Source organism: Bos javanicus, chromosome 9, assembly GCF_032452875.1.
Source record: "Bos javanicus breed banteng chromosome 9, ARS-OSU_banteng_1.0, whole genome shotgun sequence".
Classification (NCBI taxonomy): Eukaryota; Metazoa; Chordata; class Mammalia; order Artiodactyla; family Bovidae; genus Bos; species Bos javanicus.
Window position 1 is genome coordinate 44,672,108 of NC_083876.1, and position 26,253 is coordinate 44,698,360.

Below are 26,253 nucleotides of genomic sequence, written 5' to 3' on the forward strand. Positions count from 1 at the left end.
AATTTGTTTTGCCTCCAGCCTTGTCTTTTCTTTCCTTAATGTAATCTGATACCTAAAATCAGAGAACAGGGCTTCTAGGCTCAGACCTTCTGAACCAAATGTAAAAATAAATAATTAAACTAGATTCCCTGAAAGCAGGAAATGGTCAGTGTGTACATATGTACACATCCGTGTACATGCATGTCTGCTTTTCAAAGGCTGTCTTGCACTGGTCTCCGAAGGTTGACTGTCCACTGCTGCAGTAAACGACAGACACTAAATTATAAATCAAGCTCCAGGGCCGAAAGCACCTGCTGCGCCGACTGCTGTGGACACCTGTACATCTGGCAGGTGTACACCTGCTGACTCTGCTTCCCATGGGAATACATGGTGAAGACATGTCTTGAGCAAAGCCATTTGGAAGAAAACAGGCCCACGTTGTAAGGTGAATTCTTACAGCCTAATAATGTTTTGTGTCCTTGTCTCAATTGGTTTGCTAAGTATAAGAATCGGGTATCAGATTGGAGAAAACATCCTAGAGTCATTAATCAGAGAGGATTGGATAGGTGATCTCTAGGGAATAATTTCAGAGTTTAAGGGCAAAAGAAAACCGAATTCGGAAGTTCCTTAAGACCCGAGGAGATGTCTTGGACTTGAGAAGATGGGTCTCCTAATGAAAACAGTGCTTTAACAAGGCTATTCTAGCAAAAGGAAAGAGGGAGGGGCAGTCAGTTCAGATATTCCTGCTATAATTGGAAATAAATGTAAGGAGGTGAAAGAGATGGGAGTTAAAAGGAAGGGGCAATTCTAGGAGAGTTGTGACTGCACTTGGAGGGAAACAGGCAACCAAGGCAGTTTGGAGCACAATGCACTTATTCCCTGTGGCTCAAACCATTTAGTGGTTGAGTCGAGTGATGCTGTATTCATGGGACCTGAGAGGGTTGTCTAAGGCTCACTTCAGACTTCTGTGTGTTGTAGCAATCCAGTACAGCCATCCCAGTTGCATGGTTCTGGGAAACAGGGAGAAGAAATAAAAGAAGCTTTCCCAGACTCTTTGGGAAAAGCATAAAAATGTTATAAGAGCAGATTTAGGTCCGTAGCAATGTTGAAGGAAGGGGACAGAGATTTCCTGTGTACTCCCTGTCCCTACATATGCACTGCCTCCCCTGTTATCAACATCCCCTACTCCAGTGATACAGTTGCTACCGTTGATGGACCTGCATTGACACATCACAATTGCTCAAAGTCCATAACTTACCTTAGGACTCACTCTTGGCGTTGTACATTCTGAGTGTGGAGAAATGAATGATGACCTGTATCCATCAGTATGTGCTTTTATGGTGTCATGCAGAGTAATTTCAGTACCCTAAAAAGTCTGTGCACTCTGCCCTTTTCATCCCTTCTCCCCCTAGCCCCTGGCAACCACTGATCTTTTTACTGTCTCCATAGCTTTGTCTTTTCCAGAATGATCTATAATTGGAATCATATTAATAGATTATATAGACTTTTCAGATTGGCTCCTTAGCTTAGTAATATGCATTTAAGGTTGTTGCATGGCTTAATGGCTTATTTATTTTTTGCTATTACTATTTGGTTATTTATTTTTTGTAATACTCCATTGTTTGGATGTTCCACCATTTACTTACGCATTCACCTTCTGAAGGGCATCTTGGTTGCCTCCAACTTTTGGCAGTCATGGATAAAACTGCTCTGAATATCTGTGTACAGGTTCTTGTGTGGACACATTTTCAACTTCTTTGGATAAATGATCAAAGAGGGCAAAAACATTTGAAGAGACTTGTTTTTGTTTGTGTTTTTTTAATTTTAATATCCTTAAAACCTGACCTGTAATTGGATGAAACAGTGTCTACATGGGTCATCTTTGCCAAGTTCTTTTGCCTTTTCTTTGCATATACAGATTTCCAGATTCCTCTGTTGATCCTTTTGCAGTTTCTCCTAGAATTGTCCCTTCCTTTTAACTCCCATCTCTTTCATCTCCTTACATTTATTTCCAATTATAGCAGGAATATCTGAACTGATTACCCCTCCCTCTTTCCTTTTGCTAGAATAGCCTTGTTAAAGCACTGTTTTCATCAGGAGACCCATCTCCTCAAGTCCAAGACATCTCCTCCGGTCTTAAAGAACTTCCAAATTCGGTTCTCTTTTGCCCTTAAACTTTGAAATTATTCCCTAGAGATCACCTAACCAATCCTCTCTGGTTCATGACTCTAGGATGTTTTCTCCAATCTGATACTGGATTGTTATACTTAGCAAACCAATTGAGACAGGACACAAAACATCATTAGGCTATAGGGATTCACGTTACAACGTGATTCTGCAGTGGGCTCACCTGGACTGACCCAGATGGATCTGAAAATAGAAAATGTCCATCAAGTAAAGTAAGCACTGGTACCTTTAGGTGTAACCCAGCCTCCTCCAAAGTGCCACTTCTGCCCCAAACAGAAGAACAGAGATCAGGCACTTGGCACCCTTTCTCCCAACAGGAGCCAGCCCATGTTGTATAATTTCATCCTTCTACTAGAGGCTTTGATGTCTTGATTTTTCTAGATAAACAGGCATTTAGAGTGTGTTTCCTACTCACTGTCTTTCACTTGAGAAATTTCATTCTAGTACTTTGGTGACTTATCTCAGGGCACTGCCCCAGGAACTGGTTGGTGGTTAGAGCTGGGAATCCTGGCTCCCCATCCTTTGTGATTCACTATAGCTCAGGTAACAGTGATGCTGGGGTGAGTCCAGGGCTTAAATGGTTCATGCTTGTTCTGCAGTCCCGTTGTCATTGTCGGGTGGTTTGGATTTTTTTTTTTTTTTGAGGATGGAGATGCTTTTGGTGTTTTGAGGAAGTGGGGCAGGTACTAATGAAGCTTTTCAAAAATTAACATATATGTGAAGATAGCCTTTGCCCTCAAGACTACATTTATCTGGGCAAGTACAGTACTCAGTGTGTCTGGTAATTTAGAATGTATGCCCGGATATGTAGTCTGAAAATATTTTATGTATAAGGATATATTCCAACAAATATCCAAATACAGCTTCGACTAAGAAAGCCAGTACTTCAGTCCTGTGAGGCATCTCCCCACTGTCAGTGTTAATCATACATTGTATGATTATATTATAAACCTTAAAATAATTTGTAAGCATGGGAATTGTGATAACATTCATGGGGATTAACAGTCTTTTTGTTAAAGTATCTAAACATATTGCTCTTTGCCAGTGGGGAGCAGAGTGCTGTTTCGCAGCTGTGAGTGAAGTTCATACACAGAGGAGTTGCAAAGAAAGCACGCTGCCATTTTATCGCATGATCAATCCGTTTGAATGTACCCTGTGGGAGTAACTGCTTAGTTTCTGGTTTTGCAGCAAGAATCAGGATCTCTAAATTGATTTTTCATATACTGACAGCGTATGTTTAAAGTATTATGTGGGAGGGCTGTTTCCACACCAGCCACTCTGGATGACTAATTCTGTTTCATAAACGATAGCAGTGTTGTTGTTTTCAAACAGTAATGATTAATCTTACTTATTGTTTCTTTGGTTTAGTTCTTTTTTGTTGTTCAGTTTTACTTATTTTATTTTGGGGACTGTGATGGGTCTTCGTTGCTGCCCCTGGGCTTCCTCTCATTATGGAGAATGGGGGCTGCTCTCTAGTTGCGGTACGCAGGCTTCTTACTGCAGAGCACAGGCTCTGGGGCGTGCAGGCTTCAGTAGCTGTAGTGTGGGAGCTCAGTAGTTGTGGTGCATAGGCTTAGTTGCTCCACGCCATGTGGGATCCTCCTGGACCAGGGATCAAACCTATGTCCCTGGCATTGCAAGGCAAATTTTTATCTACTGGACCACCAGGGAAGTCCCTTTGATTTAGATATTAAATATTAGAATGTAGTAGCATTAAATTCAGAGAAGGCAATGGCACCCCACTCCAGTACTCTTGCCTGGAAAATCCCATGGATGGAGGAGCCTGGTAGGCTGCAGTCCATGGGGTCGGGAACAACTGAGTGACTTCACTTTCACTTTTCACTCTCATGCATTGGAGGAAGAAAAGGCAACCCACTCCAGTATCCTTGCCTGGAAAATCCCAGGGACAGGGGAGCCTGGTGGGCTGCCCTCTATGGGGTCGCACAGAGTCGGACACGACTGAAGCGACTTAGCAGCAGCAGCAGCAGCATTAAATTAAGGAAATGGAATTTTAATTAGTGGTTAAAATAGCTAAAAGTTTATTGTGTATTCATCAATGTGTAATGTGCACTTGGATAGTCAGAACTTTAAAGGCAACTCTGAAAGACTCCCCTGAAAGGCTGTCTTTGGTCCCTGATTGCACCTGTGTGTCCACAGAGGGGTGGGTGTGAGGAAGCAATAGTCCCAGAGTTCCCATCAAGAGACCTCGATTGGCTGTTGACTTTGGGCACATCATTTGAGTTTTCCGTCTTCATCCCTGCTCAGGTGAAATAACCCTACATGAAGTGTCCCATCTTCTTTGACCTGTACTCCTAAGTGACCTGGTGTCGGGAAAGACCTGTTATGTTTCTGCAGTTAGGTTTTACCTGTGCTCTTAGTCCTGGAATGCATTAGAATCTTCTAAAATGATACAGAGGTGACTGTTGTAAAAAAGAAGACCACATGTGATGGCGATGATGAAGTGTGAACACTTATGCAGCATTACACAGTCCACATGCCAGGCTGTTGTGCAGTCTCTTTCTGCAGTGACTGTGCTTTGTGATCCTTGCCCCTCTTGTATCTAGTGAGTTTATGGACTGAACTAAGACTTCCATTTCCTTCTAGGTATCATTTATCACTGTGATCTGACCAAAGAGGAACTGGAGCCCAGAGTCTTCCGAGAGGTGACTGTGAAAGGAATTGACGCTTCCGATTACCAGACAGTCCAGGTAGGGGGTTTTTTATCTTGACAACGTGAGTTTAAGAATCTGACTTTCAGGCCAGGCTGCGCACACCCCAGTTTGTCAGCAGCTATAGAGGTAACCCACAGCAACACCGGCCACAAATACTTGGAAACACCTGCTGCTTCTGGGCATTGAGCCCGGCGAGGTCCCTGCCCTCTTGGAGTTTACAGATTCTGCCACTCTTCCGCCAGAGTCCCTTGTCTGGGGGATCAAAGAAACACAGTTTGTCTGCTTACTTCAAAGTGGATTGTTTTCTGGCTCAGGTCTCGTGGTGTGATAAGTAATAACAGATTTTCTCTACATGAAGTATTCACTCAAGTGCTAGAAGGCAGTCTTTGCAGTCTGAAGTTCATCCGTATGTCTGCCTGGCACAGGGTGAGCGCTCAATAAAATATTAGAATGGATGAATTAATTGTTTAATTGTCATGCACGGCAAGCTCAGTCTCTGGTCACCAGCCTTTCAGGTTAAGAATCTCCATTTTTTTTGTTTTCTCAGTGGCCCACAGGTACTGAGTCTCCCAGAAACCAAATCACTCATTGACAAATGATGCAAAATGACTCTGTTCCTTTGCAATGACCAGTCACCTGTCAGGTACCAGGTGTTTCATCAGGACTCTCCTACCAGGGGGCCTGGACTACAGAGACCCAGGTTAGGATTCAGAGTGTTGTTTCCAAAGGAAAATTAGGAAAAAAAAAAAAAAAAGAGCACTGGATACCCTGAGAACGTTTCTGTGAAACTAGAGCATCATTTTAACAGGGTGAATTGCCCTTCACCCGTCTAAGAGAAGTCTAGATGATGGACTAGATCTAGATCAAAGATAAAACTGTTTGGCCAGCTGAATCTGGCCCAGGGCTGCGGATTGCCAGCCCCTCTTCTATATCAGGAGTCAACATACTGGCCTCTGGGTTTTTGGAGAATAGCCATGTTTGTTCACATAGTGTCTGTGGCTGCCTTAATGCTTTAACAGTGCAGCAGAGACTGTGGCCCACAAAGGCTAACGTGCTTAGTACTTGGCCCTCCAGGACAAAGTTTGCTGATCCTTGATCTATATAAATAGTACTTATAAAGTCAGAGAGCATTCTCAATAGAGGTCTAGGGCCTTTGTCTTCAAGCTCTGTCAGCTCGAAGCCTGAAGTCTGCATGTATTGATTGATACATCTTGGTTGACATAGGATGAGTCATTTAACTTTTTTGCCAGTTTTTTCAGCTGTAAAACAGATAGTACCCATTTTGCAGGATTCCTGCAGGATTATGATATGATAAAATTCCTGCAGGATATGTGAGATGATATATAAAGGCATACCTCGTTTTATTGTTCTTTGCTTCATTGTGCTTTGCAGATACCGTGTTTCTTTTTTTTTTTTTTTTTACAAATTGAAGGTTTGTGGCAGTTCTGCATCGAGCATATCTATTGGTGCCATTTTTCCGACAGCATTTGACTATTTCATGTGTCTGTGTCACATTTTGGTAATTCTTGTAGAATTTCAAACTATTTCATTATTGCTATATTTGTTATGATCTGTGCTCTTCATGTTGTTATTGCAAGAAAGATTGTGACTCACAGAAGGCTCAAATGATGGTTAGCATTTTCTAGCAATTAAATATTCTTTAAGGTATGTACAGTGTTGTTTTAGACTTAATGTTGTTGCACACTGAATATTGTTGTTGTTTAGTTGTGCAGTCATGTCCAGCTCTCTGTGACCCCCTGAACTGCAGCATGCCAGGCCTCCCTGTCCCTCACCATCTCCTAGAGATTGCCTAAGTTCATGTTCATTGCATCAGTGATGCCATCCAGCCATCTCATCCTCTGACCCCCTCTTCTCCTTCTGCCCTCGATCTTTCCCAGCATCAGGAACTTTTCCAGTAAGTCGTCTGTGTGCATCAGATGACCAAAATACTGGAGCTTCAGCTTCAGCATCAGTCCTTCCAGTGAATATTCAGGGTCGATCGCCATTAAAATTGACTGGTTTGATTTCCTTGCTGTCCAAGGAACTTTCAGAAGTCTTCTCCAGCACGACAGTTTGAAGGCATCAGTTCTTTGGTATTCTGCCTTCTTTACAGTCCAGCTTTCTCAACCGTACATGACACTGAATAGATGACAGTATGTGCAAATGTAACTTTTCTATGCACAGGGAAAACAGAAAATTCATCTGACTCGCTTTATTTTGACACTTGCTTTACTGTGGGAGTCTGGAACTGAATCTACCGTGTCTCCAAGGTCTGCCCATATTAAGGGTCTCGCACATAGGGCTCAGTCAGTAAAGAATCTGCCTGTAATGCAGGAGACCTGGATTTCATCCCTGGGTAGGGAAGATCCCCTGGAGAAGGGCATGGCAACCCACTCCAGTATTCTTGCCTAGAGAATCCCATGGACAGAGGAACCTGGTGAGCTCTAGTCCATAGGGTTACAAAAAGTCAGACATGACTGGGAGACTTAGCGCTTTCATGTAGAATGTAATCAGGTTTTTTTTTTTTTTCAAAAAGTGTTAGAAGTAATATGGCAGACTTTTAGGTTTCCATAGCTTGTTTGGCTTCTTTCATTTTCAAGGTGAGCCGTTGCCTGGAGAGAGATCTTTTAGGGGCCGATAGCCCCAGTCTAGTGCTTGTATGGTTCATTAATTCACCCTAGTCCTGCATTAGACTTTTAACATCACTTTTAGGCTGTCATGCCTTGCTGTTTTTCATTTTCTCTGTGTGTGGAAATTGTGTGCCTGTCAGCTGTAACATTTGGCCTTCTCAGGAACTGCTTCTAGTCCTTGCCTGGACATCCTCAGGGCAGTGGAGGGGGGAGGGTCTGTGTGTGTGTGTGTGTGTGTGTGTGTGTGTGGTGCAAGACAGCGCCTCTCCCATCAGTAATGCAAAGGATTCCCGGGCAGCGAGAAGTGACTGTCCCCTCGTGGCTGCTCTAGGATTGGGCACTGTTGCCCATGAGACATCCCTCGCCTCAGCCCTCATCTTCTCTTCATCTCTGCTGTGAAGCCCCTCAGGTCTGTATTTTTTTTTTTTAATTTCTCTTTTCTGCTCCCCACAACTCATGCCAAAGTGAGTAATTGTGGAGTTTGTGGCAGGCAGGAGGGACCTGTGATCATGACAGCTGCCTCGAAGGCAGCTTCTTATAGGAAAGTGGCTCTTGCTTCTCGGGGAGGATGGTTGGAGTTGTTTTTCCTCTCAAGTAGCTGGTTTTTTTTGTATTCTTTACAGATGGTACACAAAGAAACTAGTTACAACCTAATATGTGTTGTTTTCAGATATAAAGGAAAAGATAAAACTTTACAGCCAAGCACATGCTTATGTGGAGTAGAAATCCCTCAGCCCTGGGCACAGCAACCTGAGATTTCCAGATTAAACTGGGGAGGAAGTACGCTCAGGAGATGCTGGTCGGGTGCCATTGGAAAAGGCACCAAAGTCCTCTGTGTGCGGCTTTCCACATCACAAAATTCCCCTAACGTTAAGCTACTGAAATACTTAGAAGCTTTTATTTGTACAAGTGCAGTAGGGGGAAAAAAGATGAAAAGATTCATGGGATGTATTTAAGGGGATAGTAACTGAGTAATTAGAGAGAACACATTGCTTTTATAATTTTTATGAAGGTATAATCTCTCTAGTATAATGCCATCAGGAGACTTTAATTTGTTGATTATACACATCATATATATTGCACTGAGTTATTTAAATAGATTTCTTTTTTTGGGTAAAGGTGGCTTTGGAATGTACTATGATATCTCACAGTACCATAGACTGAAAGTTCATTTTGCAGTGGCTTAGCCCAGGTATACACAGCAGAGCTTGGACAGGAAATGTGAGTGTGACATCTGTGCTTACATTGTGATCAGGCTCTCAGCAGAGTTGCCAACAATGACCAGCCTGTAAAAGCAGGCTCTAGAGAAGGGTTTGTGCATGAGTGGGAAAAATCCTCATAGTGTATAATAGAAACCACAGCATTTGGGGGTGTAGGGAAAAGATTCATTTTTTGTTTTCAATTACTTCCGGGTAGTGCTGCTTTTGATTTTGCATGACCCTGGTGTTTGTATTTATTCTGTATGTGATTTTAAAAGAAAATTCCCTGGGCTCATTGTTACTCCTTCTTACATTTTATGTACATTATCATTTTGAAGCAAATGCTGCCCAGATTCCCCTGCATGGTTAGTCAGTGCGGTTAATGGTGGTCACAGACGTGCATGTTCACTGGTGGTCTAGCTTGTAAGATGTACTAAGTGAAGGAGAGAGAAAAAGGAGCGTCAGAGAAACACATGGCTAAACCAGCCACAGGGCTGTTCTTTGTGTGATGTGCTTTCATTCAGGACCAGAGATCTTGAATGGTGGTGGGGGGATGTAGGGTGGGAGTGTCCTGTTTTGCTGACATACACAGAACATAGCTACTATATAGTCTTTACCCAGGCCTGACCACAGCTGTGGGAGAAATTTCATCTGTATAGAAAATACAATTGTGAAAATCAGATCCTGGAAAAACTTTCTCTTCCAGTCTGTGGTACACATAAAAATTAAGTTTTAGATAGGTTTATCATAGCTGCTGACTAGATCTTTTTTCCTCTTTTTATTATGAATGACATGACCACTATCTAATATTGGTTAGAACATCTGTTCACATGTCTTTAAAAAGGAAATACTGAGCATTAGAAATTACATTAATAACAAAGGTTTGGATATGAAAAGAATCTTGTCTATATTTATGATTAGTAGTATGCTTCATTTTAAACTGAAGGGAAGAAATAGGAACATTTAGTCTGTCAATAAATACTTATGTGATGTGCAATGCCAGGTGGTACTGTTGAATCCAGAGAAGTTCCAGACACAGGCACTGTCCCTGGAAAGTTTGCAGTCAGGCTGGAAAGCTGAGACACAGAGCTCTGAAAGGTCAGATGCCCCAAGATGTTATCAGAGCGATCAGGGGAAAGGTGAAAGTTTCTGTCGGTACTGTGATATCCTGGCCGGGATGCCCAGGGATTCTTCCTGGGAGAGGTGGAACCTGGGTTGGGCTTTGAGAGATGGCTGCTTTTGTAAGCCCCAGGCCCCTACTGGGCCTCCTGAACAATTTCACTACAGTTCTTCATTCAGAGAGCCTCTACCTTTTCGTAGCAGTTTAATTTCATAATTTCACAGTAAGTTCAAGAAGAAAGGAGTCCTGCCCTCAGCATCCTGTGCAGTAGGGCTGCCTCTAACAGCTCTTTTTTGTGGATAAAATAGTGTTTGCACTGTGGCTGAACATGGCATGACAAAGGATGCAGTGTAGCAAAAATGCACTTTTTGGTTTCTCAGTGTCTCGTTTTTGTTCAGCCAAAAATTTTTGACAGCTGAAAGAATGTCTTTTCTCCTTCTAAAGTGAAAGTCAAAATTTGTAGACCTGAAAAAGAACAGTGAACTCAGTATTCTCTGAATCAACTCCGTTGACAACAGTTTCCACATGTTATAAAAGAATAAATTAGAAGGAAGATTCCATTTTATGGGGCAATAGCAAACCTAGATCAACAGAGTACAGAAATAGTAAGGATTACAAGTATTTAACACAGATTGTATTACCTTGAGTCCTGTCCTCTTAAACTGAGGAATTTTATGCTTCTGAGGTTTACCTACAATACTGCATGTGAAACATCAAGAACATCCCAAAGGTGATTTGCTTTATAACTGACCAGAAGCTGATTTTTAAAATTAGATGAAAAATTAGATGATTAGAAAATTAAAATTAGATGATTCTTTGGGTTTACCAAGATGCCTTGGGGTAGAAGGAATGGAGTTATTTTTCTTTAGTCTAGATTTTTGTAACCTTGATAGTAATTTATAGTTCAGTTCAGTCGCTCAGTTGTGTCTGACTCTTTGAGACCCCATGAACTGCAGCACCCCAGGCCTCCCTGTCCATCACCAACTCCCAGAATTCACTCAAACTCATGTCCATTGAGTCGGTGATGCCACCCAGCCATCTCATCCTCTGTCGTCCCCTTCTCTTGCCCCCAATCCCTCCCAGTATCAGAGTCTTTTCCAATGAGTCAACTCTTCGCATGAGGTGGCCAAAGTATTGGAGTTTCAGCTTTAGCATCATTCCTTCCAAAGAATACTCAGGACTGATCTCCTTTAGAATGGACTGGTTGGATCTCCTTGCAGTCCAAGGGACTCTCAAGAGTCTTCTCCAACACCACAGTTCAAAAGCAACAATTCTTCAGCACTCAGCTTTCTTCACAGTCCAACTCTCACATCCATACATGACCACTGGAAAAACCATAGCCTTGACTAGACGGACCTTTGTTGGCAAAGTAAGTTACTGGTCTACAGTTCAGTCACTCAGTCGTGTGTGACTCTTTGCGATCCCATGGACTGCAGCACACCAGACTTCTCTGTCCATCACCAACTCCTGGAGTTTGCTGGGAAAGATTGAAGGCAGGAGGAGAAGGGGACGACAGGGCGAGATGGTTGGGTGGCATCACTGACTCAACAGATGTGAGTTTGAGCAAGTTCCAAGAGATAGTGAAGGATAGGGAAGCCTGGCCTGGAAGCAGTTCATGGGGTTGCAAAGAGTTGGACATGACTGAGCCACTGAACAACTGGCCTACAGGCCTTGCCATTCAACAAACATGAATCCTCAGAACATTAATTAGTGTTTTAATTTAGCTCATTGACTTCTGTGCTGAGTGCACAGCACGTGCAGTTTTTGACTCATCCACATCCTTGGGCTGCTGACTGCTGAACTAATGGTAACGTTTTTCTATATTGCTGTGTTCTCACAGTTAAGGATAGGTCGGAAATCTTCAGAACATGTTAAGAGTGAATGGGGGAATATTTTCTAAAAGAACCTTTTGAGAGAATATGGTGCTTGCATATGATTAGGAAATCGCTTTAAATTGAGTCAGTTGTTCTTGGCAATTTTGTGCCTAAAGCTTTCATGTTATTTTTTTATATTACACTTCACAGAGACATATTCTTGCATAAACAGATTCCTGTGTTTCTTTAGAATTCTCTTTGTCTCACAGCCATTCTAGATTAAGATCATAATATTCATATGCAGAGGGCATATGTTTGTATCTGTTTCATCTTTAGATAGCAGCTGTGTTAAAATAGTTTAACTGTAAAAGATGATAAGAGCTTTTGTTCTCTTGCTATCTTAAAACAGAGAAATAGGTTATAGGGCCCCAGTGTGTGGTTGCTGCAGTCTCCAGACCACTTGTAAAGAAGTGTTCTTCCATGTTTTGAAGAAGAACATTGTTTTGCAGCAGCCTGAGAATATGTAGTCCACTTAGAGTAAAAATCACAAGGTGGCCTTGAGAATTGAGTGACCAGACAGGCCTGGAGAGATCCCTTGAGCCTCCTGCAGGGCCTCCTTTGGCAAGGTGTAAAACAGCTCGAGGCAACCCAGACCTCTGCCCACCTTCCTCAGTTTCTCTGAACTTTGCTTGGAGGAAATAGGCCTGCGATGAGATAAGAACTGGGAAAGCAGCTAAACCCCTGCCTGGTGATTGACAGCCTGGGAAGGGAGGCCTTGGATCTCCTGGGGATGCTGCGGTGACTTGACATGGAAATTTTTTCACCTTATTTTGATGAGATGTTAATGAGTTAAACAGGTGTTGGAAAATCACAAGGTGATTTTAATTTTTGTGTCTTAGATTCATTTCTAGATGATGGACTAAGTTTATTATTTTTTAATAATATCACTGCAATTGAAGCCATAATTGTCAGAGATTATGGTGTCCATAAACTCATCACCATAGGTGACAACTGTACTCAGTGGAGATTTGTTCATTATCTATAGATCTGAGTTTGCTATTGTAGTTAATAAAGCCATTTAAATAGATTAAATTTTGTTTAAATTGTTCCAAGAGTCATGACTTTTGAGATCCGTAAAAGCTGCAAGTTGCTGAGCTTTGCTGCTACTGATTTCAAGTTACTCACAGCTAACAGTTAGCTCTAACCCCTTGCTAGAAAACTATCTTGGGAAAAGAATGTTGTTATATTTCATTATCCTTTAAAAACAAGGTAGAAAGTCACTTCATTCTTATTAGAACTGTATCAGTAGTTTAGTTCTCATCTCTGAATAGTATGTGTGCTAATGGTGCTTATCTTAGGCTAGTTTAATAATTAGTTCTGTTTTTAGAAATGAATCTGAATGAATCTCAAGGTGTGTTACTCAAACTGTATTCAGCTGTGAACAAAAGGAGAAAAAGTAAAAAATAACCATGGCTTAAAGGAGAGAGATGTTTATTTTTCCCTCTCACATAAAGGAAGTGCAGGGGAAATGAGTCCAGGACTGACTTGGTGTCTAAGGTGTACGGAGTCCAAGCTCTTTTTGTCTTGCTGCTGTATCATGGCTTCTTCCCCGCCATCTCCTCATGGTCCTAGAAGGCTGCAGGGGTTCCAGCCATGTTGCATCCACTTTCCAGCCAGCATGAAGGCAGCAATAGGGAAGAAGAAGGATGATCAGGAGGAGAGTATCTTATAAGCATGTTTGCCAGAATGTCCGCTTTCATTTTATTGGTGAAAACATACTCCTAGCACAAGGAGGTTTAAAGATGTAGTTTTATTCCCAGAAAAGGTGTGCCAGGTAAAAATTTGGGCCTTATTATCAAGGAAGTGGGAGGAATGGATATTCGAGGACACCTAGCAATGTGCCATAGAAGGCAAAACAGGCCTTCAGCAGAAACTTGGTTTGGACCCTGAGACCAAGGAGTCCACACACCACCTGGTGGCCAGGTATCTAAATTTCAGGATCCCATTGAAAAAACTAAGACCCCACAAAAGTTGAATTTTCAAATACTATCATTGTGAACAGTAGAAATCACACACTTCAGACACAGAAGCACCTTCTCAAGAGGCTTTTCTCTCCCATAAAGAAAGGCATTTAATATTGCCTGTAGAACGTGAGTATTTGCCATTCCTGAAAACTTGTCCTAACTTTAGCAGAAGTGATAGAAAGGTTGGGTGAGACTATCTGAGCATTAAATGAAGATGAACTGCGAGACTGTCTCTGAAATGATAAGGCTAAGTAAGTGTACAGCTGGCTCTCCGGGTGTTTTGTTCTGTGCTAGAGTCATCTTTCTACCCGCACCACTCTTGCAAAGGACATGGACACAGGCCATCCTCAGAGGCCTGCTCTTTGAAACGGAAGCACGGCACGAATCAGCCTTGGGGAGGTATTAGGTCCCAAATCTCACAGCTTCTCTTGCTTTTTCCTAGGTGCTCTGTTTTTCCACTACTGCTTTTGGGCTCTGGACAAATTGCACATACATTAGGGTTCATCTATATGAACCCTCTCATTTTAAAGATGAGGAAACTAAGGGGGCTTCTCTGGGGGTCCAGTAGTTAAGACTGTGCTTCCACTGTTAAGGGGGCGCATGTTCGATCCCTGGTCAGAAACTAAAATCCCACATGCTACACGGTATGCCAAATAATAATAAAGATGAGGAAACTGAAGCTCAGTCTGCTAAGTGTTTCAGCAAAGGTCACACTATCAGTAATTGACAGCCAAGACTAGAACACAGAACTCCAAAGCTGTGCTAATCCTGTGCATTTTGTTACGAGAATAAGTTGTTTTTGCTCTCTCTATACTTGGTTGGAGTTTGTTTTTCACCTTTAAAATAAACAAATTATCCTAAAAGCCCTCTAAATCCCTAAGCTTTCTTACATCTAAAAGTATGTTTCTACATCATGTGACGATCTAGTGAGCACTTTGTAGACCTTTATGGGGCCTATTAAATGATAAAAATACTCTGTGTGAAAGCAGAGGCAAAAAGAGTGCTGACTCGATGTAAGAAGTGGATTGGAAGTGTTGTCATCGTGATAAACGCGATGGTAAAGTATTGTGAAGTGGAAGGCATTGTGAGCTATTAGGCAAGGATGCATACGCAGGTTCCTGGTCAGTGTCAAGCGTGAGCTCCTCTCCCAACTCTTGGTGCCCACCTTCATCCGGCTCACAGAGGCACAACCTCCCCACCCCGAGTCCCCGCACCACTCAGGCTCACTTCCCAAACAACCCTGACCACCATTCTCAAACTTACTTCTGCCTGGCTCTCCTCCTCTGTGCTCCATTCTGGTGCCACTTACTTTTCTTTTTAAACTCTGTTCTCAGAAACTCTACACATTTTCAGTATTCACCCAAGTCCCAACTCCTCCATAGCAGCTTCCTTGCTTTTGGGGACTCAGTCAAAAGCAAAATGCAGGGAGAGGGGATGGATATTCAGCTGGTGCTTGAACACACAGCATGGGTGTGCGCACACAACGTGCCCATCTCCATGCCAGGGTTCTCTGTGCATCATCTCACTTCTTTAGAGAAGAACCATCCTTGGAGATAGATGCCATCATGATCTCAGTTTTCTGGATGAGCAGCCTGTGGTATAGGGAAGTTAGATGCGTTGTTCCAAGTCACCCGGTGGCATAACTAGTGCTTAAGCCAGGTCTCCGATTCTGCAGTGCTCTTGAGCCTCTGAGCAGCTGCGTCCACCTGTCTGATCAGGATGCCACAACTCAGCAGTTGATTGCCCTCAGGTCAGTAGTTCTAGGTCTTCATGTAGAAATTGATGTAAAACATTGTGGCTTTATTAAGAGCCTAGAAAAATCTAATCATTGACCTTGGCTCATGTCTCAAAAGAAAGAGTAGATACTCAGGCTGTATTGATAAATGCAGCCCATGTTCTTATGCATTTAAAAATCATCTGCTAGTTGAATCTGCTAAGTAATGGTTAATGCCTTGTTCCTCCTTGCCTCCAGCTGCCTTCATTTGTGTACATATGTATGTAAATATAGATGTTAAGATGAATACAGACATGTTTTTAAGCAGAGAATATACTCTTTGATCCCGGTTAAGGTAGTGGGTAATTCTGAAATGAAATCTCAAACAGAAAACCCTGTGGGGTTAAGTAAAAACCATTATGTACATGCTGCTTACATCTAGACCCTCAGCTTCTCTGTTTTGCACAGCATGTCTAGTTCAGCTCTAGAATTTAATGTGAATATAGTTAATTTAAATATTTGGAAAAGATTAGAGAAAAGTATAAATACTCTAAACGGTGGCTGGTATGTTTGAGAATCTGCAGATCTGGCTGTGTTGGAAGCACCGACTTTGATCCGTGACTCAGACTCTTCAGAATAAGGAAGGACAGGGAGTGTTAAGGGGTTTTGCCAGAACTGCTTCCACTCACTCGTCTAGACTTTTACACCTTTACAAGTTCATATACGACTCAGCAGGTCTCCTCCTCACCTTGCATCAGAAATTCTCGGTCTGCATTGATTGGTAGAGGTAGGGTAGGGAAGAACCACGGGCATTTATGCAGTTGCTGTACATATTAAGGATTTACTGTGTGCCTCACATTGGGCTAAACACTGAGGATGTGGCAGCGAGCTGCAGAGATGTGGTCTTCACTCGTATCTGGAAAAAGGGCAAAAGCAAGTAAACAGAAAATAAATGTGAACATTGCAAGTTGGAACAAGGGCTGTGAATGAAATAAACAGTGACTTGCTGGGAATGACAGACGTGCCCAGTGTGAATTGAATCATCAACAATAGTTCCCTTGAGTTTTATTTAAGTGGGAACGTAAAAGCTAAGAGGGAACTAATCACATGAAAATGAGAGAAGAGCCCAGCATGTTAAAGCAAAGGGTCTGAGTAAAAATCAGTTGCCTTCAAAGAGGACCTAAGAGAACGCTGGGCTGTGGTGAGTGGAGGAGAATGGGTGATGGGTGTGAGGGAGGGCAGGGCTTTGTGGCCATGTTAGAAGTTTGTTTGGGATCCCAAGTGTGGTGGGAGTCTCTCTCGGGTTTTTTTTTTAACTGGAAAGTGATATGTTCTGATTTAAGAAAACCATGTTATGTTTTATGGAGAATAGATTCGAAGAGCAGTTGTGGACATAGAGAGAGCTGATAGACAGTTGTAAATGGCTCAGACAGTATAGAATCTGCCTGCAATGCAGGAGACCCAGGGTTGATCTTGAGTCAGGATGATTCCCCTGGAGAAGAGATGGCACCCTACTCCAGTATTCTTGCCTGGAGAATTTCACAAACAGAAGAGTCTGGTGGGCTACAGTCCCTGGGATTGCAAAGAGTTGGACATGACTGAGCAACGAACACACACACACAACAATAGACCAGGTAGGAGACAAGGTGGCCTGGACTAAAGTGTAGACTTGGGACATGGGGAAAGTGTGTTTGGAATACACCTGGGAAGTAGACTGAACAAGACACAGGGATTGCATGTGTAGGGGAGAGAGTAAGGGACACATCGAGGATGACTCTGAAATTTCAAATCTGTGCAGCTGGTATCATGTATCAAGTTGTTGGCAGTGGGTTGGGGAGGATGTGTTTGAAAGGAAAACTGTTTGGGGCCTGTCGTTACCTTTTCATCCGGGTGATGATGTCAGGTATGGCGTTAGATACTTGGGTCTTATGGTCAAACGCTCGGAGTGATAAATATGGGCACCTTCAGCATTAGTATGCTGGTTAAATCCAGGGCAGGAACTGGATCACATGAAAGAACATGTCAAGAGTGGAGAAGGCTCACAGCTGAGCCCTGAGGAGCCCCACATCTAGGGATTAATTAGAGGAGGAAGAGCCAGCGAAGAGCTGGAGAAGAAGCAGCCAGAGGTGCAGGAAAGCTAGCAGACTGTGGACCAGGTAGACCAGGAAGCCAAGGAGAGAAGATGGAAAGGTGGGGGTGGTGGGCAACATGGTGTGCTTAGTTGGTCAATAAGGAAGAAAGAGGAGTTCTTGGATTTGACGAGCTGGGTTCACTAATAATACTGACAGGAGCACTTGCAGTGAGCAGTGGGTTCAGAATAGTGGCTGGCGAGGGTGTATTGAGAAATAGGAGACAGGACATATATGGTGTTCATATGCAGGTGGTCCCCGACTTGCGATGGTTTGACTAGATGATGCTGTGAAAGTGATACACATTCGGTAGAAACTGTATTTTTAATTTTGAGCTTTTCCTGGGCTAGTGATGTGCAGTAGGATATTCCCATGTGATGCTGGGCAGAGGCAGAGAGCCTCAGCTCCAGGCAGTTGGGTGATCATGAGCTAAACAACCAATGCACTTACAACCATGCTGTACCCATACAGCCATTCTGATTTCTACTTTCAGTATAGTACTCAATATATTATATGAGGTATTCAGCCCTATTGTAAAATAGACTTTGTGGTAGATGATTTTGCCCAACTGTAGGCTAATGTATAAGTTAAGCATGTTTAAGGTAGGTTGGGCTAATGTATGATGTTTGGTAGGCTAGGTATATTAAATGCATTTCAGTTTACAATGTTTTCAGTTTATGATGGGTTTATCAGGATATAGCCCCATTGTAAATTGAAGAAGACTTAGTATTGATTTCTTAGGGGGTGGGTGTTATTGAGGGATTGGGGGATTAGTTCTGTTGTCATGTTACTTTGTATTGCATTACTTTCTTAATTGCAACAATCCTTACATTTTAAATGTCTAAAATATAATGCTTTAAAAGTTTAAATGTTTAAAAAGTTTTTTGGGAAAAATAATCCCTGATAGGCTAACTGAACATCTCTGACTTTTAATAGCCGTGGTTCATATCTTTCCACTCTCTTTCTCCTTCTCTAGTCTACTTTTTCAAATTTGTCATTTTCTTTCTGTAGAATAACTTGTACTGCTGTGCTTAAAAAGCAAATCAATCAAAAAAATTAGCTTTTAATTTTTTAAGACATTTGCAAACAGAGCCTGTTGAGGCAGTCCAAGCACAGGTTGGAAAATAATTTCCAGACACAGAGTATTGCAGAAAGGAGTGAGTTTATTAAGAACAAAGAGCAGAGATAAAGTGGGCACTGCAAGTGCAGCAGACCGACAACTCCTGACAGGCCAGGGAGAGTCAACAGTTTTTGTGGGTTAATAGCCAATTTTTATAGCCTCAAGACAAAGGAAATTCCTGCTGGAAGGTTGGTGTTAGGTGATTGCTTGGGGTGCTGTAGAGTGCTTACTGAAGTGGGCGTCTTTGTCTAATTGGGAGTCAGGAAGCTTGTTAGTGATTATCAGAGTGATTATTGAGGCAACGGTTACAAAGGGGCTCGGTCAGCCTCAGAGATGTCCCTGATTCTGGACTCCACCTCTGTGGCCCTGGGGACAGGACTCAACAGAGCCTTGTATAGTTTTCATGGCAGTGAATTAAGGACCAGGGAGAAGGTATGAGAGGAGAGGAAATGCAGAACCATGTGTATATGGTCTTGAGAAGTCCAGTGGCTTGAGGTGGTGGTCAGTGACATGTTATTAAGGTGGGAGAAACCAGACTATTCTGGTGTGTCAATGGGTTGGCTCCAGTAGGAAGGGAACCACCAAAGGAGCCGAGTTCTTGAGGAGGTGAGGTGATCCCAAGCCCTGGTGGGGGACTGGCCTTCCCAGAAGGAGAGAGGTTTCCTCTGTTCCACCAGGAGGCAAGGATGAGAGCGCATGTGTGAGAGTGCCTGGGGGCTTTAGAATGGCAACTCCCAGTACCAGCTCCCCACTTTCCTTCTGTGAGACCCCCTTAGGCCCCAAATTCCGCATCTTCTCACCTTTTTCTTTTTTTTCTAAACAATTTTTGAGTTTCAACTCAAAAAAGTAGTTTTAAAATTTTGAAAAATGTGCATTTTTTATATATTCAGTTTAGGAGTGGAAAGACTCACATACCGTGTGTTAGGGTTTTCTACCAATGACAAATGTATTCCTTCCTAATTGCTCCTTTCTCTATCAACAGGGATAGGCTAGACCATTGCAGGGAACAGGGCCCTCCAGAATCTCAGGAAATCTCCTGCTGTCAACTGACAGCCTGGGCTCCCTGCAGACCCTGCCTGGAGAGCCTCCCCACCCAAAGCATGGCTGTCCCTGTGGCACAGAGGGGACGTGTATCACACACATGCTGGGCCATGCTGTAATGGCCAGATTGCTTTTGTCTACAAGTGTTACCTCCCACTCCAGCCACAGACTATTGGCCAGCACCATGTCCTGAGGACAGACCAACCTCAGAGTGGCAGACAGCCAAGGCTACCTTCTGTGTGCTGTGAGGAGAAAGAATAGAGCAGGGGACTCATCCTGCAGAGGACACCACACTTTCCTCCCCAGCGAGGGCAGAGCAGGCCTCCATGCATCCAGCCTCATCCTTTGACTACACACCTAACGTGCTATCAACTAGAAATCCATTCTGTTATTTTTAAGTTTTCCTTTTTCCCAAATATTTTCTTCAGAAATCCAAACAACTCTGGAAAACCTAGTGATTGGTCACCTTTTTTTCCTCTAAGGACCTTTACTGTTTTCTCTGCTGGACTCAAAATTGTAGGAGAGATTGTATCCTGAGCATACTGTTTTATTATTTTAAGATTTTTAAAATGTGGACCATTTTTAAAGTCTTTATTGAATTTGTTACAATATTGCTTCTGTTTTCTATTTTGGCTTTTTGGCTCCCTGACCAGGGATCAAACCCACCCCCCTTGCATTGGAAGGTGAAGTGCTAACCATTGAACTGCCCAGAGAAGTTCCACACTGTTTTTAAAGTAATGTTTATTTTCCTACTTTACTTAATAAAGAACATATAGAACTTCCAATCCAAGCTTCTCCATGGCCTGAGCTGCTGGTAACTGCAGTCCGAGCTGTGCAGCCTTATCTCACTAGTCTCTGCTTCCCATCGGGCCTCTCACAATTCTGCCTGTAGCTCCTGGGTCTCCATTGCTCCTCTGTGGACTCATTTATATCCAGGAACTTGGATTGGGCCCACAGTTCTCGGATGCCAGGGTCTTTGAGAGGAGGGCAGGATGACGCTGGGCCCAGGCAGGGAAGCAGCCAGGGGCTGGCGGCAACTCATGACCCCCTCAGTTGCCTTGCAGCGTCACCAGGCACTGGCCTGTCCTCCTTCTCCTTAATTTTTCATTCCATTCACTCCAGCCCTTCTTTGCCCCCTGCCTTTTTGTCCTAACCTCAGGCCTCTTCCTTCTCCCTGCCCACCCACCCCGAGAGCTGGAGCCCCTCCGTGGCTGTTCTCTCCACAGCGGCCACTGGGCTGGCCAGTGGCAGGGGGCATCTGTGGGAGACGAAACTCTGCTGGATTGCCCCTAACATGGCACCTTTCATCAGTGGGAGAATGCAAGTGTAATCTAGCCAGAGTCTTCCCTTGAGGTGAACATGTTACCCAACAGGATTGAGTGTTCGGGGTGGTATCAGCTTGGCTGAATGACTGATGCTATTACTGGTATCACTTTGAGCAGAATTCCTGGCTGGGGTCAGTGTGAGCAGGCAGGGCAGCCAGTGCTGCAATCAGTGGTCAAGAAAGGTGACTCTTTGCTATTGTTACACAGGTTAACATAGTTTCTTATTAAATATGTCCCTTATGATTATAATGCCCACAGACCCCCACGGCACGGCCTCTGCTCTCTCCTGTTCGTCCGCTCAGATGCTGTCAGACCAGCCCCTCGCTTGGCTTGTGTGTGTATGCATTCCCATCCCGGCCCCCAACGCTCCTCCCCTCCCCAGTCCCTCATTCAGCCTCACAGAACTGATGAGAGACCCCATCCACCTCCATCCCATGTAAGACAGCGGCTCTCCTTCTCCTGGTCCCAGGTCTGGCCTGTTCCTTCTCCACTGCACTGCCCCCCAGCTGACGTGATCTTTTCATCTGTTCCTGTGTTCATTTCTCTTAAGAAAGTGGTTTTCCCCACTGCTGTGTCCACAGAGCCCAGAGTAGATACATATAAATACTTGACAAATGAATGAGAGAGGCCACGATAGATGAAGCAGTGTTCAGTTATCTGGTTATCACGGCCAGAAACCTACACAATTGGAACATTTCCTTTGTGTAAAGTTTCTGTGTTGGACCGTCCTGCTCTCCTCTCCTATGATAATTGGTTCTCTCCATTCAGAACCAATAAATAATGTCAGAAAATGAATATTTACTACCATTTGTACTGCTGTGAAATTTTCTGCCTGAGCTAATCTTTAAGAATATTTCGGGTCATAGTCTGCGACAAAGCAGGAAATATCACTGCCTCTCCCTCTTAGAGCATCAAAGTAAATTTTTCTTTATATTTTCCTAGCACACATTTATTGTGTTGTTGTTGCCTGCTTACAAATGTCTGTGAATCTTTTAGACAACTTGGGCAATAAAGAAAGCAATTCCACCAGCGTGTAAATTCACTTGACCCATTCCTTGTTGTTTTATGAGGGTTTGTGATTACTTTGGATTTCTTTTTAATTACCTTTCCAGATTTTGGAAGCTAAATTTTCTTTAAGTGGTTTTGGCTCTTTTAGCTTGTTTTCTGAAGCAGCCTCTTATTTCATGCATTCAGTTTACCTTTCCTTTTTCACTTCTCAGCATTTTTATTGACTCGTGTATGTGGTTTCTATAAGGTCTTTCCATCCTGTGTTAGTCTATTCGAGGTCCCAGAAGACCCTGTGCCTCAGAGAAAAGCCAAAGGATGCTTAAGACAATTTTACTAATGCTGACTTAAATAAAACAGAATTTTCTAGTGAAGAATTGTAGTGAATATCTAGGAGTGATTAAGTGAATAGTTTGCTTCAGTAAATAAAAATAATTGTTCCCCAAACATTTATTAAGCAACTATCATGTATCCGGCAGTGCTGGGAATATAAGGAAAGACAGTTTACTAGAGAAACGGGGATGTATTCAAAGAGTTTTAGTAGTCTTGATTTCAGTTGATTGCAGGTGCTGTGGCAGCCCAGAGGGGGAGCATTGAAACTGTTCCTGGGAAGAAGGCTTCCTGGAAAGGAACTGTGGGCAGAGGAGAAGGGTGCTGGAGGGAGGAGAGCTCATCCACAGCACAGGTGTCTTCAGCACCACAGCTGGAGCCCAGACACACGAGATGAGCCTGGAAAAAGAGATGGGCCCAAACCCTTCAGGGTCTGGTGTGCACCCACATGGGTGAGGTTTTTATCCTGGGGAGCCTTTCACAGGGCCTGTGCTAGATGTACATGGGGCATCTGCCAGCTGCTCAGAGAATTAGTGTCAGGAGTCAGGCAGAGGCACAAGGGCCAGCGTGGGGTGGTGGATGAACCCATGGACTCAGCTTGAGCACCCCAGCAGTGTGCCTAGAAGGGACAAGAGGAGCAAAGTTTCAAGGGCGCTTTAAGGTTTATCGGACAGGAGGTGGGGGAGGTAGGGAAGAGGAGCCAGGAAAGCTTGCATCACGGTGGAAAAGTTCCCAAGAAAACGATGTGGTCTTGTAGGAAAGCAGAGTGGCCATGGGTTGGGCAGTGTCGGGATGGCCTGTGAGCATCTGGTGGTGAGAGCAGGCAGCCGCAGTCAGGTAGCAGTGGCCCGGAGAGGCTGTGAGTGGAGCCTGTAAGCACCGGAGCTTCCAGAGGAGTGAGGGGTCTCTGAAGAGTTTTGGGCTTTGTGTGTTAATTACTAGGCAGTAGAGACATTACATAGAGCTCACTAAATTTTTACACTCAGCAGGCAGGCTTCATAACCAACTTTTCTGCACACACAGCCCTGATGCTTCGTAACCATCAAATGTTCCCCATCCAGCATCCTACCTGGCATCTGCCATCAGTACAACATGATGTTCTTTTCTAGATCTTCCATGAATATGATTCAGTTATCCATCTTAAGCTTTCCTTTTTGTTAGACTTCGATTTTCATGGCCTTGATAATGGGTGATAATGAAAAGGTGTATGTGTGTTTGTGTGTGTAATCAAAGGTATATCATTTCCACATTTTAAAATGAATAGACAAGATCATTCTTCCATGGTAGTGCTGGGGTATATAAGGTAGTGAGAAGCATTTCATAGCCATCAAGAAAAAAAAAAAAAATTATAGACAGTTTCACTGATACAGATTTTTGCTACTGTTGTGCTGCACAGATACAAAACAGTTCATACGGCCACGTTTAGAACCGAAAGCAAAGAAGAATTGGTGCTTGTCTCTTCACAGTAGGATTTCTGAACTTTGTGATTTGCCTTCGTTTTTCTTCCTTCCTCGTTTCTGGCCCCTGGTGAGAGTAGCTGTTTGTCATGCTCCTCTAAACCTCTGATCTGTTCCTTCTAATTGACCGTCTCTTTACAGCCCGCCCAGGCCAGCGCGAGTCTACTGCTGACCCCACACGTCCCAGTGGGGGAGTGAAATGCACTGTGCTCTGAGCTTCCTAATGATTGTTTTTTAGGCAACACGAAATCATCCATGATGGTTTGTTTGTTTGTTTTTTGCCTCTTACTCACCTGAGGGGCCTGTTTTGGTGATCTACATTTGTATTGTCTGAGAGACTCGAGGAAGAAGTAGATCAGAGTGTAATAGCAGTATTGGATGTATCCAACAGAAACTTGCATAAATGTCTTTGTGCTCGTGGATTTTACTTCCAAATTCACCTTTTCAGTATTCCGGTCATTCATTTTTCTGCAACAGAATTATTTTGTGTGCATTTGTTCTTCACAGTGTTGTGCTGTATCTCAGTTTCTCCCGGGATGTACAAACGAAAAATGATAATTGGGCTGTTGTGCCAGCTTCCTGGTTCTGGGGCTTCTGCCAACGCTGTCCTTGATTGAGGACCACCCTTGGCTTTGTGCAGGTTATTCCATCCCCCACCCCACATCCACCCCTGCCTCTGCAAACTGCTTGACTGCAAAAACAACACTCCCTTTTCTCCTCTTTAACATCTATCTCTCTTTAATATTAATAGTTCAGACTTTTAAGGATGCATAACTGCCAGCCACAAATTGTTAAGCTATGCAGTTCTTTTCTGCTCTATTACTGAACAGTCTGGCGGGAGTTTGCCTTTTCAACATTGGTTATTAATTTTATTTTTCTAGTGCAATAAAATAAATAAGTGGTCTGCTGTAGGTGTGAGTTAATGATGATTTGAAATGGATTTCAAGCATTCTTATTGAGTGTTTATGATGCAGGTGCGATCTCATGAGTCAATTACCAGAACCAAACAGTTCAAGAGCCATAAAGCTCACCCACCATGGCATTACTAAATTAATAGATTAACAGCTACAAATAGGAAAATGTCAGATGTTAAATATTTTTCATCAGTAATCAGTTGGAAGTTTGGGGTCCCTTATCTATGCTTATACAGTCTCTAAAGTACCTCAGCCAGAGTTAATTTCTGTTTTATTACTTCTCAGCTTATAAGCATTTTAATGCCAGATTGCTATTTGTTTGTTTTTTAAATTTGTATTCAATTTATTTAAAAGCAAAACAAAATAGTTCACCCATTTCTCCCACCCCCCACCTCTGGCAACCACCAGTCTGTTCTCTGAAGCTGTGAGCTTAATTTTTGTTTTCTTAGATCTCTTTGATAACAGATCATATGGTATTTGTCTTTCTCTGTATGAGTTATTTCACTTAGCATACTGTCCTCAAGGTCCATACATGTTGTGGCAAGATTCATTCCTTTTTATAGTTGAATCATATTCCCCCTGTGTGTGTATGTGTGTGTGTGTGTGTGTATCTCACAATTTCTTTGTTCATTTATCTGTTGATGGACACTTAGGCTGTTTCCATATCTTGGCATAGGGGTACATATATCTTTTTAAATTAGTATTTTCACTTTCTTCAGATAATACTCAGAAGTGGAATTGCTACATGATATGGTAGTTCTATTTTTAATTTTTTGAGGAACTTCCATATCATTTTCCATAATGGTTGCACCAGTTTATATTTCTACCAACAGTACACAAGAGTTCCCTTTTCTCCACATCCTTGCCAACACTTGTTATTTCTTGTGTTTTTGATAATAGCCGTTCTAACAAGTAAAGTGATATCCCATTGTTTTGATTTTCATTTCCCTGACAGTTAATGGTGTTGAGCATCTTTTCACGTACCTGTTGGCCATCTGTATGTCTTCTTTGAAACAAAAAAAAATGTCTATCCAGATCTTCTTCCCATTTTTTAATTGGATTATTTGGGTTTTGCTATTGAGTTGTATGAGTTTTTTACATATTTTGGAGAGTAGCCCCTTATCATGTACATGATTTACAGTTATTTTCCCTCATTCAGTAGGTTGCTTTTCCCTTTGTTGAAGGCTCCCTTTGCTGTGCAGAAGCTTTCTGGCTTGATGTAGTCCCACTTACTTATTTTCACTTTTGTTCCTTTTGCTTTTGGTGTCATATGAAAAAAAATCGTCATCAAGAGTCATGTCAAGAAACTTACATCTATGTTTTCTTCTGGAAGCTTTATGGCTTCAGGTATGATGGTCAAGTGTTTATTTTGAATTAATTCTGGTTTAGAGTGTAAGATAGTAGTCCATTTTCATTTTCTTCTGCATGTGGCTGTCCAGTTTTCCCAAACCATTTATTGAAGAGACTGTCCTTTATTGTATATTCTTGGCTCCTTTGTTATAAATTAGTTGACTATATGAGCATGAATTTATTTCTGGGTTCTCTGTTCTGTTACACTGATCTATGTGTGTTTTTAGGCCAGTTCCATACTGT

General features: G+C 42.8%; 1 protein-coding gene across 1 annotated transcript in view; it reads left to right on the forward strand.

Moving 5' to 3' along the window:
* PREP (prolyl endopeptidase) overlaps positions 1-26,253 on the forward strand; it is a 132,570-nt gene that overhangs the window by 74,779 nt on the left and 31,538 nt on the right. The window contains exon 10 of the mRNA XM_061427708.1: positions 4,771-4,874. Within this exon, the coding sequence (XP_061283692.1) occupies positions 4,771-4,874 (104 nt within the window). The remainder of the gene's footprint in view (positions 1-4,770; positions 4,875-26,253) is intronic.